The sequence below is a fragment of the Anomaloglossus baeobatrachus genome, chromosome 2, assembly GCF_048569485.1.
Source record: "Anomaloglossus baeobatrachus isolate aAnoBae1 chromosome 2, aAnoBae1.hap1, whole genome shotgun sequence".
Taxonomy (NCBI): Eukaryota; Metazoa; Chordata; class Amphibia; order Anura; family Aromobatidae; genus Anomaloglossus; species Anomaloglossus baeobatrachus.
The window spans coordinates 140,023,867-140,038,035 of record NC_134354.1 but is presented as its reverse complement, the minus strand read 5'-3'; the positions used below and the strand labels follow the sequence as shown (position 1 = coordinate 140,038,035).

The following is a 14,169-nucleotide window of genomic DNA, read 5'->3' as shown; positions in this document are numbered from 1 at the left end:
TGATCATCCTGGAGGTCTTGGAAGCTCAACGCACAGTGGCGCAGGCCCTTACGCCGCCGAGAAGCAAGCGATATCGCTGGATGTGGGGTCTGTATGGATGCGATCTGTAGTGTGATTGTATGTGTGTGTGTTCAGCCGCAGGACATTGATGTGTTACCCTGCTCCTGGTCGGCATCTGGGGAGTATGACTGCAGGGTCTTCTATCTTCTTTCTTCTGTCCTTTTGGGGGTGTCCGCTGTCTATAATGAAGTGTCCTGCAGTATCTTTAACTTTTTTACCGCTGCATGGACACTTCATTATTGACCGCTGCTAGGTCTTATTTTCGTGGGATGTCTTATATTTAAGCCTCCCTGAAAACTCCTGCTAGCTCTTATTTTCGGGGAAACAGGATATATTAAGAGTATGGATGTATTTAGTGGCACATGAAAACACGATTGATGAATAAAAAATGAAATTAGTAAAAGTAAGGGATAACTCCTTTATGCACTGCTAAAAATCCCATGAGGCGTCAGCACAGCCTCACATGATCAGTGTCTGTCTTCTCTGCCTGCTGTTTAACACGGATTATCTTCCCCTCCATAATTCTTCCACATAGACAAAGATTATAAGAATACAGTGAGAGGCTAAACTGCCTTGATAAGATATTGTGCTCGATAGATATAAAGAATTTGAGTAAGACCACAATGAAGAGAGCTTACCCATATCATTCAGTAGAGAAGATGGTGTCAGGTTACCCTGTCTCAAAAGCTGAATTCTGACTTCTTCAGTCTCAATATGCAATTCAGAGACCATGTTACAAGGGATGTATCCAGTTCTTTCTTCACATTTTCCCTGATAGAAGCCGTCTGAATCTTTATCACCAAACACCTACAAATAATAGGTTTAGTTTTTTATTTGGTTGAAGCTGTCTTTACTGTAGTTTTTCGTTGATTTGCGAATACAAGAGTTAGGCTATGTTCACACAGGGCTTTTTTGGTAAGTTTTTGCTGCATTTTTTAGCTGCAGATTTGCCCTAGTTTTATGCAAATCCATGCTAATAAAGAGCTGCTTTTTACAATCCCAGCAAAGTCTATGAGATTTCTGAAATCTCATGCACACACAAAGTCGTCAGGTTTTTTTCCTGTTTTGTCAAATATTTGCGTTTTTGGTCAGGTTTCTAAAGAATAAGCATGTCAATTCTTTGCTGCAGAATTGCTGCGTTTTTTCATTGATACAACACATTTTGTAGAAAAAAAAGAAATCCGCCGCAAAAACGGCACTAATAAACGCATGAAAAACGCAGATGACTCAAAGGAGATTTCCTGCCACAAGATCAGGTTTTGATCAGGAAAAAAAACTTACCAAAAAAGCCCTGTGTGAACATAGCCTCAGAGAGACAGCAAAACCTTTAACTAGATAAAGTTAAATTTTGCAGTACCTGTAAAATCTGTCCCTCTTTAAAGGGAAGTTCTTCCATAAAAGCCTCAGGATTCGGGGACATAGTCTCTGGATCATAATCAAAAAGTGCGACAAATAGCCTTGCAGATTCTGCATCCAGGTCACTAGAGGGGCAGTTTTTATCTTCTAATATTTTTTCTTGATAACACTCCGACTGTGCAAAATACATAACATCTGACAGAGAAAAAACAACTTTGTTAAACCCCCAACATAAAACCATTCACATGAACATGGATACTGAAAAAGAATACTGAAAAATATACCCGACTCGGAGTCTGATGTAAGGCGGCTTGTACTAGACTTTCTTTCTGATGCCATGTGTCTAGTAGGACTGAGGTGTAATTGCATTTTTGGATCTTCAGGCAAATCCTCCTATAGACAAACCAATAGAATGAACAAAAAAGGTTGTGTTGCCTTTAACTCGTTAACAAATGACACCACAATTTGGATGAGGCCAAGCTGAGAGCGCACACAACCGAAATGCTTCAAGGAACAAGGATTTCATACAATACTCCTTAAAAATTTACATCAATCCTGCTTTATGAATGATGCAGATTAGATCTTTTTTAAATCAAATTTATTGTAAAGATTTATTTCTTTTAGTGATATACTGACTTGCACTTCTTTCAAAATATAATAGAAATGGAGAGATCTGTAACAATGCGTGACCAGCGATGGAGACTGAACACTGATTTAATAATATACGAGAAAACCTAAGAGACTAAAGGCCGGTTTACACACAACAATATCGCTAGCGCTGTAACACGTAAGATCGCACATATGATTTGCCGAGATCGCTCATAAGTCGTGTTTTATGCGGCGGTCACATGAGCGATCTCAGCAAATCTTATCTGCGATCTGGCATGTCACATCGCTAACGAGATCGCTAGCGATATCGTTGTGTGTAAAGCAGCCTTAAGGGTCTGTGCGCACTGGGAAATTTGCTTTTCTTAGGAAAAATCCGCATCCTCTGGCAGAATTCCACACCCGCGGCAAAAAACGCAGTAAAAACGCACCCGGAAACCGCATGCGGTGTTACTGCGGGTTGATCCCTGCGTTTTTTTTACCATTATCTATGGCAAAAACTCAGGTACCTGCAGAAAAGAAGTGACATGCTACTTCTTTTTTTGCTGCAGAAAAGCTGCCGTAATTCTGCAGCAAAACCTATAGGAAAAAAAACGCAGTGTGCGCACAAGGGCCTTATACTTCCATTACTAATACAAAAATTCCACAAGTTACATTCACAGGTCAAAATGGGGTACTAAAGAAAGGCAGTGCACAGGTCATACCAGCAATTCTGACTGTTAATGTCCTGAAATTTCCATTTTAGTAACGAATTCTATTACTAATAAATGAAACAAATCTGGAGCGTTTTTACTTGTAACTTTGTGTTGTGCTTATAACTTTGGGTTGTGCTGTTATCCACCTAGAAATGTAAGAATTAAATGACAACTGTGTGTTCATATTTCAGGCGTGTCCCTTGACAATCAGTACTGAAAGCATCAGAATGTGGAGACACGCCCCTTTGACAAGAGGAAGGGTAACACCTAGCTGGCAATTTCATCTGAAGCCTTCAGAAGGAATTACCGAAGGAAGGCACAATGCAGAGTTGTAAGACATGATGCTGCAGAATTGCTATTTCATGAAGAACTTGCACAAGTCAGAAGTGGCGGCAGGTTCTTTTTAAGACTATAAAAGCTGATTATGTAATTTTTGTAATGAGGAGTATTGTATGTTTGATGGTTTTTATAACATCGCTCTACAAAGCACTTAAAGCAAAGCAGACAAATCACAAGGCAGAAGCTCCAGAATGCTTTGTTTTTTCAGCTTCATAGTGTATAAAAGCAATCTAGGAAGAGATGGTTTGAACAAAGCTGCAGCCACTACATAAGGCATCTAGACACCGGGAAATAAAAGAACAGCTGAGCAAATCACTGGAAGCATTGGGGACTCAAACGTCACCTTTCCATCACTTTCCCACCGAACTGATCGCATACTTCTACTTGCTGCTCTGGAAACTGGATCATCTTTATTGCAGTTTGGTGGAGGTAATCCAGTGTGGGGAAGAGATGGGGTTTTCTGAATATATTCTCCTGCGCTTTGTTCTTTAATCACTTTCTTCACATCATTTTTCCTTTTGGTGTACTGGATCGGCTCAGAATAACCAGAGCTTTCACTCCATCCATCCCTGTCAGTCTGAGAGCCGTCTTCCCAAAGGTCAGCTTTGGCTCGGCTAGTAATCTGGACGGGGACTGATGGCTCATCCTCATCTTCCGTATCATATTCTATATCAATTTCTAAATGTCTGCTGCTGAAAGAACTGGGGGCTTTTGGTTTATAATTTGTGGAACCAGGCAGACGACGCCTTCGAGTAGGTTTATTTTTTATGCTTTTGTGGTTCATTTGGGTAGTGTCTCGCGCTGTACCACTAGATGCCGGCTCCTTCAGTTTGTAGGATCTGGAGCTGTAAATTCCACCTTGATTAGAATTTGTGGACATTCGGCTGCAATGCTCACGACTGTCATTCTGCTTTTTTCGGCTCGGTTCTGTGACATAAGCCTTATCGTTATAATAGCCAGTCCTTCTAGGTTTCCACATTTGGGTGTCGGAGACTGGAGGCTTTATGTCTGATGAAGATGGACAAAAACAACCTTTTGATTTGAGACAACAATCTTCATCCTCATCAAGAAAGACGTTGTCTTCTATATATTCCATTTTTTTGTTGTTCACAACACTCCCTTTCATGGGGGTCTCGGTAGGTACATTTAAACAACTTATATGACCTGATTTTTCGGAGAAGGCTTTATGGGAGCTTCCAAATTGGTATTTCTGGGGCTCCTTGATACAGTGTGGGCTCTTAGAAACACTGTGAAGTGAAAGATCTTCATCTTCGTCATCCTCTTCTTCCGTCACCTCTGGGATGCTAAATAATTTTTTACTGCAATGTTTCTGTAAAGGTATATCCAAGATCCTTTCAAGAATTTCCTCATCACTGTCTGTCTCACAATAGTCGAACTAAATAAATTTTTGAAAGGAATCACAAAGCAAAATCATATAATGTAAAAGTGTAACAAATGTAAAGAAACAAAACCTGCCAAACTGGGGTGGGCATTTTATAGATACTGAAGCTTATTGGTAGCTACACACATTAGAAAATGTTGTTAGACTTTTGTTCTTGAGGGAAGTGACCATCTCTTAGGCCCCATCACACGTCTGTGATCCCAGTACGTATGATGTCCATTTTCATACATACTGGAGACCGAGACAAACACAGAACCATTAAAATCAATGTGTCTGCGCACACATCTGTGTTTTTTCACGGACGTGAGTCCGTGTGGGGCACACATATGTCAGTCTGTTCCGCAGGGAGACAAGTCCATTTTTCTCTGGCAGCACTGATGTCACACGGACCACACACTGATTTGATCTGTGTGACATCAGTATGACACATACAGGAGAAAACATGTGACTTTGAAATAAAATGATTTTCTATACTCACGTGTCTCCAACACTGTGGTCTACGCCACTGCTGTCACTTGCTTCCGGGCCCGCTCATTATGCTCATGAATATTCACTGCACCGCTGACCCAGAAGCAACAGCGCCGGAGACAGCAGCGCCGGGGATAGGTGCGTAAAAAGTCCCTGATCTCAGTGTGCTATTATTGATAGCACAGGTAGAACACACATGTACCAAAATCACGGCACACCGAGAACAAACAAGTGCCAAAATCACGACACACAGATGGCCATACGCACCTCCAACACGGACTGTGAAAAACTTACATTTTTATCATGGACGTGTGAAGGGGGACTTAATGTGTAGAAAATCTGTACTTTTGGGTAACCGTGTAAGCATGGTTGCCTATGGTATTGTATATATAGGAAGAAAGGTATATAGACAAATGCAAGAGGAAACCCTTTCTCAAATCAGATGAATGGAGGCTTAAGAATCCATTGGAAGTACATGGTTGGTGGACTCTTTCCAACTGCATACAGCATTGGTACACTACAAAGAGAGTGCGAATGCACATGTACATCAATTGCATGTCAGGGGTTAACCAAAAAAAACAAGACTGCCTTTTCCCAATACCACAGCCACCTTTGTCTACAGCTTGTGTGGGCTATTGTAGATTTGCAATATTCCCTTTTAATGGAGCCGAGCTGCAATGCCTGACATAACCTGAAGACAAGGGCAAGGGGAATGCTTTTGGAAGGCAGCAGTCATTTTTTAAAATCTCTAGATAATTCTTTAAATAATGTGATCACAGTGGGATGGGGACTGTTTTGTATACTTACATGTATGAATGTTTTCTCTAAACCAAAATTGTTTAATAAAAAATTATCTAATTAAAAAAAATAAATAAATCACAAGGCATTTACAGGTTTTTCTGTTTCTAAGCTGTCTAGTTTTTTTCTTTTTTAACAATATTTTCAAAAGTCTTAACTACAAAGCCTGAACCTCATACCTTTCCAGAACTGTATCCATGTGTGCTTGTTGATGTTGTTCCCCAATTTTTGGCACTATGAACATTGCAATCTTCTTCCACCTCCTCTTCTTCCTCCAGGATATCAGAGAGGTTAGAACTTCGGCTGTGATCATGATGTACACTTGGATGTTTGTCCAACTGTAATTTCAATGTATCCTAGTTTTAGTTGGAAAACTAAAAATAGGTGAGCCAAACTTGTCTTGAAACGCCCCATAATAAAATATAGTTACATGGTCTAAACTGAAATCTTCAAAAATTACAAAACAATCTATTTTAACCTATTTTAACAGAAAATAATGTGGACATGTTTGACACTTAAGTGTCAATAAGTTTTAAGTAATCCAACGTAGATGTTTTAGGGAACACAACTTTTAGAGTAGTTCTAGCAATTCTATATTAAAATTTGAAATTTATAAACATTTTTTAATAAAGACTCAGAATTTTTCAATATTTCATCAACAGTCCAGAAATTTGTCTTACACCTTCCGTAGCTACTAACCTCTGCTTCATAACTGACATTAGTCAGGCTTGACTCCTTATTCTCATTTTTGTTTACTTCAAGAAAGTCTGCAATGGAAACCCCTCGGCAGTGTAAGTTGGTCGTTTCCGCTTCCTCGGGTAACCCAGTCTCCGGACTAGAGCATTCATCTTTGGCAGCTGTATTTCCCTCCGAACTGTTCTCTTTACTCCAGCCTATACCCATCGGCAGGCCACTCGTATTTCCTTTGTCACTTATTTCAAGTTCTTTGGTGTTTGGAAGAATTTTCTAAAGAGGTTTACACATGGTATTTAATAGAACGCAAAATAAAATTAGGACACCTAATAGAATTAACAGAAATAAAAAGACAATGACTTTGAAAGAGAAACGCAGGCAACTGGATTAGAATGGAGGTGACTAAAAGCTGGGTTTATACAGCACGATTGGGCCAATAAAGGACTGATGATCAGCAATAGTTTAATGGCTTTTCTTTTTTAGTTTTTATTTAGATAGGTCAACCGCTCTCCCATGCTCATAGAATGGTAATACTGTTGTTTTGCGCACAGAGACTGCATTAGAAACTTTCACATTAAGAATAAGTGACTGCTAGCCTGTTTAGACAAGCTAATAGCAAAGGTCTGCAAAGACCTAAACCCTATTGAGCATATGTGGGGCCTCCTCAAATGGACAGAGCAAGGTCTCTAACATCTACCGGTTTCTTGATGTCAACATGGAGGAGTGGAACAGGATTCCAGTGGTTGCTGTGAAGATCTAGTGAACTCCATGCCCAAGAAAGTTAAAGGGTAGCGATGAGCGAACCCAAGACTCAAGGTTTAGAAACCGACTTCAAAAAAGACAAGGTGTGAGCGAGTGATGAGTATGAACCTCTCAAGCGAGCAGCCCTGTGCTTGGGTATGAGTGATGCACAGCCCTGTGTGAGCCGCGTGCAGTGTTTGATCGGCTTTTGGCCTGAGCAATAGACAGCTGCAATTTCATCTTGCTGTAAGTATTGATATTCTTTTTTGCTTTTTTATATTATAATGGCCCATAAGCAAAACATTTCCGTGAAACGGTGGCCGGGGTTTATATATATTATATATATTTTGTGTGTGTGTGTGTGTGTGTGTGTGTACCCTACATAAGATCAAGCTGATTTAACCCCCAAATGTGAGACGATCAAATACTGCATGCGGCCCACACAGGGCTGTGCATCACTCATACCCAAGCACAGCGCTGCTCGCTTGAGAGGTTCGTTCTTGTCACTCTCTCACACCTCGAAGCCGAACCTAGTTTTTTTTTTTAAGTCTGTTTCTGAAGCCAAACCTCGAGCCTCAGGTTCACTCATCTCTATTAAAGGGAACCAACAATCAGGATTTTACTATATAAAATAAAGCCAGTGCTATACTGGCGCTAGGATGCTGAATCTAAGCATAGCTTTTGTTCAGAGATTGGATGTTTTAATTCAGAAATATGTGCACGTAAAATTCCAGCAATGCACTGCTATTTGACTGACAGGTTATACAGGGGCAGGACTAGGTGGGTCAGGTCTTGCTCTCTATTCTTGTTCCTATCTCCTGCCTGGCCTTCTTCCCCCTGATGCCATCATAGACGTTAATTCCACAGTAGCATTTGTAAGTATTGCAAAAAATTGTTCACTAACATGGCGTCAGAGTTGGCCTCTGCATAAAGCGCAATCTTTGTGAACACTCTTTCTTCCTGCATTGGACTGTCGTATGTGCTATATGAGGGCGGTGCATGTGCACTTGCATCCTCTGCTCTCGTTGTGTCTGCGGGAGCACGCACGATCACAACAGAAGCGGAGACCAGCCCCAAAATCAGCTCACCACAGACCTCACCCAGAAGAACACAAGCCGCAAGCTTCAGAGGAACCTGGCCAAAAAACAGGGGGGGAGGAAGGCCAGACAGGCAGACAGGGGCAGGAAAAGAGAGCAAGACCCGACCCACGTATTCTTACCCCTGTTCCACCTGTCAACCAAATAGCAGTGCATTATTGGAACTTTACTTACACATATTTCTGAAATAAAAACATCAATCTCTGAACAAAAGTTATGCTTACATTCAGCATCCTAGCACCAGTACAGCACTGGCTTTACTTTATATATGAAATCCTGCTGGTTGGTTCTCTTTAACCCCTTCGGCCCCAGGGTGATTTTCCGTTTTTTTTTCCCCTTCCCTTCTTCTGAGAGCCGTAACTTTTTTATTTTTCTGTTAATCTTGCCATATAAGGGTTTATTTTTTGCGGGACAAGTTGTACTTATGAATAAAACAATTAGTTTTACCATATAGTGTACTGTAAAATAACAAAAACCTTCCAAGTGCGAAAATTTAAAAAGAAAACCTGTGACTGCCTGATTGTTTTTGGGATATTTTATTCACCATGTTCATTATATGGTACAACTAATGTGTCATTGTGATGCCTCAGGTCGGTAGGAGTTTGTAGACACCAAACATGAATAGGTTTACTTTTATCTAAGGGGGTTAAATTAAATTCACACGTTTGTCCAAAAAAGGCGCACTTTTTGCGCCATTTTCCGCGATCCGTAGCATTTTCATTTTTTGAGGATCAAAGGCTCATTTTTTGCATCTCGTGCTGGCGTTTTTAACTTTTAATTTTTGCGCAGATGCTACGTTTTAATACCCTGTTCTCATCTTGCGCAAAATATGCGGTGACCAAAAAACGTAATTTTGGTGTTTGGATTTTCTTGCCGCTACTCTGTTTACCGATCAGATTGATTTTATATTTTGATAGATCAGGCATTTCTGAATGCGGCGATACCAAATATGTGTATATTCTTATTTTTTTAAACCTTTAATTTTCAATGTTTATTATTTTTTATTTTTTTTTAAAAAAGTTTACTTTTTTTTAATTAGGGGACTATAAGGATCAGCAGTCTGATCGCTCATTCTTTTCTGTAGATCAGAGCAGCATTGCTCTGATTTGCAGAAAAGCTGCTCTCCTTTCACACATGTCCCTCTGCCGGCTGTGAGAGGAACTGACTCATGATAGTCATCACATGACCCTGTGCTACCGTGACAACCATTGGAGCCACGTGATTACAATCCACGTGACTTCCGATGGTGCCGGGTAAGTGAATGTTTACTGTGGCTAGCACGTACAGCGCGCTGTGACATTTTCACAGTGCGATGTAAGGGGTTAACAGGCACGAGTGGGTAGTGATTCCACTCGTGCCTGATAGCCGCACATGTCAGCTGTTCAAATCAGCTGACATGTGCAGGGATTTACCTGACACGATCCAAGACGTACCCAGTACGTTATGTGTAGTGAAGACGTTAAGGCAGCGCTTGAAAATAAAGGTTGTCACACAAAATATTGACACCTTGGGCACAATTTGGCCATTTTCACCAAGGGGTGTACTCACTTTTGTTGCAGCGGTTTTGATATTAACTTCAGTATTTTTGCATCAATGTTTGTCTGTCAAAGCCAGATGTAGAACTTACAGAAAGACTGATACCTGTTCTCAGTTTTGGAGACACTCCAGGTTTTGACAAATAAATATAGTGATGAAATACTGATTAAAGATTCTGATGTGTGAATGAGGCCTTACATTGTATCAGATCTTTAATGTTGTCCCACGAAAATATAACAAAATATTTACAAAAATATTGCTTTTTAATAATAGGAGGTATTAAAGAGGTATAGACTTTTAAGACTAGAACATATTTTTGCCTCTGTATAAGTCACTATTGCGGCAACACTTGGAATACTGTGAACAGTTTTGTGTTCCAGTATATAAAAAGGATATAGCTGAACTAAAGTGAGTGCAGAGAAGAACGATCAGAGTTATTAAAAGGGAACCTGTCTGGTTCCTTATTCCCTCCAACCCAGCAGCATTGATAGTTATATGCCCAAATTCCCTCCATAACCAGCCCTGTATAACACAAGTCACCGATATAAATGTTTAAAAAAACGACTTATAAACCTCGCTGTCCCTATGCTAATTAGGCCTGTGACTAGTTAATTCCCCAGACTAGTCGGCCCTTTTTAGAATGTTCTAGACATGATTTCTACGAGCCGGCATCACCGAAGCTTCTGGAAATCTTGTGTACGTGAGCAGCTCAGTTCGGCCACGTCAGTATGCCTGTGAAGCAGGGTGGACGCTTCCCAGCTTCATGGGGTGCACTCCGCATTACTGGAAGTTCATTAAACGTGTACGTGAGCAGTCTACGGAATGTTTTAAAAATATAAATCTGAATATTGTGACGTGCATTTGTATTCTGTCCCCTGTAGTTTGATAATTCCAAATAAAATCCTGCGTGACCAATTGTATCAACAAGTCATGCAATTAGTAAATTAAGTCCACCTCTGTGTAATATATTCCCTGTGCAACTACAGCTGTTCTGTGAAGGCCTCAGATATTTATTTGAAAATATTAGGGATAAACAGAACCATGAAAACCAAGGAACACACCAGACAGGTGAGGGATAAAGATGTAGAGAAGAGTAAACAGATTAGATACAAAAAAAAAGAGAATTTTGTTTACTTACCGTAAATTCTTTTTCTTATAGTTCCGTATTGGGAGACCCAGACATTGGGTGTATAGCTTCTGCCTCCGGAGGACACACAAAGTACTACACTCAAAAGTGTAGCTCCTCCCTCTGGGCTTATACACCCCCTGGAGAACCAGATCTAACCAGTTTAGTGCAAAAGCTGAAGGAGAATAGCCACCCACAAGTAAAAACAGAGCAAGAACCGGAACAACCGGAGTCTCTGTCTACGACAACAGCCGGTAATAACACACGGAACAAGAAAGTGCCAACAGGCAACAGGGAGGGAGCTGGGTCTCCCAATACGGAACTATAAGAAAAAGAATTTACGGTAAGTAAACAAAATTCTCTTTTTCTTTATCGTTCCTATGGGAGACCCAGACATTGGGACGTCTCAAAGCAGTCCATGGGTGGGAATAAACAAAACAACTGAGAAGTAGGCGGAGCCTAACTTCACAAGTGGGCGACAGCCGCCTGAAGGATGCGTCTGCCCAAGCTCGCATCTGCCGAAGCATGAGCATGCACTTGGTAGTGCTTTGAAAAGGTATGCAGGCTAGTCCAAGTGGCAGCCTGACAGACTTGCTGAGCCGTAGCCTGGTGCCTGAAAGCCCAAGAGGCACCGACAGCTCTGGTCGAGTGTGCCTTGATCCCCGGCGGGGGAGGCACCTGAGAACACAGGTAGGCCTCTGAAATGGTGGACCTGATCCAACGGGCTAAGGTCGGCTTAGAAGCAGAGAGGCCCTTACGCCGGCCTGTGGTTAGCACAAAAAGAGAGGTGCACCGCCTAATAGCAGCGGTGCGAGACACATAGATCCGGAGCGCCCGCACCAGATCCAGAGTATGCAACGCTTTTTCAAAGCGATGAACAGGAGCCGGACAAAAGGAAGGAAGGGTAATGTCCTGGTTAAGGTGGAAAGGAGAAACCACCTTAGGGAGAAAGTCCGGAGTCGGACGGAGAACCACCTTGTCTTGATGAATAACCAAAAAAGGTGACTCCGAAGAGAGCGCAGCTAAATCAGAGACTCTCCTGAGGGATGTTATGGCTACTAGAAAGACCACTTTCTGTGAAAGACGAAACAAAGAAACCTCCCTGAGAGGTTCATAGGGGGGTTTCTGCAAAGCCGTGAGAACCAAATTGAGGTCCCAGGGATCCAAGGGCCGCCGGTAAGGCGGAATGATGTGAGACGCACCTTGCATGAAGGTGCGGACCTGAGCCAGCCGGGCGATACGCCGCTGGAACAGCACTGACGGAGCCGAGACTTGTCCCTTGAGAGAGTTGAGGGACAATCCCAGCTGCAGACCGGACTGTAGAAAAGACAGAAGGGTCGGCAAGGAAAAAGGCCAAGGAGAATGGCCGGAAGAGCGACACCAGGACAGGAAAATCTTCCAAGTCCTGTGATAGATCTTGGCGGAGATAGACTTACGGGCCCGAGTCATAGTGGAGATGACTTCAGGAGGGATACCAGAAGCCGTCAAGATCCAGGACTCAAGAGCCACGCCGTCAATCTGAGAGCCGCAGAATTCTGGCGGAAAAACGGACCTTGTGAGAGAAGGTCTGGACGGTCCGGGAGATGCCACGGCACCTCTACGGACAGATGGAGCAGGTCTGGGTACCAAGCTCGCCTGGGCCAGTCCGGTGCAATGAGGATGACTCGACGGCCCTCCATTCTGATCTTGCGCAGAACTCTGGGCAAGAGAGCTAGAGGGCGAAACACGTAGGACAGACGAAACTGGGACCAGTCTTGAACCAGAGCGTCCGCGGCGAAGGCCTGAGGATCGTGGGAGCGAGCCACGTAAACCGGAACCTTGTTGTTGTGACGGGATGCCATTAGGTCCACATCCGGAGTGCCCCATTTGCGGCAGATTGACTGAAACACTGCCGGATGCAGGGACCACTCGCCGCTGTCCACGGTTTGACGGCTGAGATAATCTGCTTCCCAGTTTTCCACGCCTGGGATGTGGACTGCGGATATGGTGGACTTGGAGTCCTCCGTCCATTGAAGGATGCGTTGTACCTCCAACATTGCCAGGCGGCTGCGTGTCCCGCCTTGGTGATTGATGTAGGCAACTGCTGTCGCGTTGTCTGACTGGACTCGGATGTGCTTGCCCGACAACAGGTGGTGAAAGGCTAGGAGAGCTAGAAGCACAGCTCTGGTTTCCAGCACATTGATCGAGAGGGCTGACTCGGACGGAGTCCAAGTGCCCTGCGCTCGGTGGTGGAGACATACCGCTCCCCAGCCGGACAGACTGGCATCCGTGGTGAGAATCACCCAGGACAGGGTCAGGAAGGAGCGCCCCTGAGACAGAGAGAGGGGCCGAAGCCACCACTGAAGAGAGCTCCTGGTCTGTGGCGACAGAGCCACTAACCTGTGCAAGGAGGAAGGCCGCTTGTCCCAACAGCGGAGAATGTCCAGCTGCAGTGACCGCAGATGGAACTGGGCAAAGGGAACAGCCTCTATTGACGCCACCATCTGACCCAGCACCTGCATCAGGTGCCTGATGGAATAACGGCGGGGCCTCAGCAGAGCGCGGACCGCCAGTTGGAGGGACTGCTGTTTGACTAAGGGCAACTTCACAAGTGCCGGCAGAGTCTCGAACTGCATCCCTAGGTACGTGAGACTCTGGGTCGGAGTCAGAGAGGATTTGGGAAGATTGACAATCCACCCTAATTGGGCTAGAGTGGCAAGAGTGAGCGAGACACTCCGCTGACAGTCTGCGCTGGATGAAGCCTTGATTAGAAGGTCGTCCAGGTAAGGAATCACTACCAACCCCTGTAGGTGCAGAACCGCAACCACTGCTGCCATGACCTTGGTGAATACTCGAGGGGCCGTGGCTAACCCGAAGGGGAGAGCCACGAATTGGAAATGTTCCTCTCCGATTGCAAAACGTAGCCAACGCTGGTGTGAAACTGCAATTGGCACATGCAGATAGGCATCTCTGATGTCGATGGATGCCAGGAAATCCCCTTGGGTCATTGATGCAATGACTGACCGCAGAGACTCCATGCGAAAATGCCGCACCTGAACATGCTTGTTGAGAAGCTTGAGATCCAGGATGGGCCGGAAGGAACCGTCCTTTTTGGGGACTAGGAAGAGATTTGAGTAGAAACCTCTGAACCGTTCCCATGCGGGAACCGGTACAATTACTCCGTTGGCCTGCAAGGATGCCACGGCCTGAGAGAAGGCGGCGGCCTTGAAGCAGGGGGGAGTTGACAGAAAAAAATCTGTTTGGCGGGCTGGA

General features: G+C 43.6%; 1 protein-coding gene across 4 annotated transcripts in view; it reads right to left on the bottom strand.

The window, feature by feature from the left end:
- TSPOAP1 (TSPO associated protein 1) overlaps positions 1 to 14,169 on the bottom strand; it is a 316,942-nt gene that overhangs the window by 42,435 nt on the left and 260,338 nt on the right. For all 4 annotated transcript variants that reach the window (XM_075335393.1, XM_075335394.1, XM_075335395.1 and 1 more), the window contains 6 exons: positions 6,424 to 6,690; positions 5,904 to 6,062; positions 3,400 to 4,452; positions 1,701 to 1,809; positions 1,418 to 1,611; positions 699 to 867 (listed from right to left, as the gene is read on the bottom strand). In XM_075335393.1, coding sequence (XP_075191508.1) covers positions 699 to 867; positions 1,418 to 1,611; positions 1,701 to 1,809; positions 3,400 to 4,452; positions 5,904 to 6,062; positions 6,424 to 6,690 — 1,951 coding nt within the window. The remainder of the gene's footprint in view (positions 1 to 698; positions 868 to 1,417; positions 1,612 to 1,700; positions 1,810 to 3,399; positions 4,453 to 5,903; positions 6,063 to 6,423; positions 6,691 to 14,169) is intronic.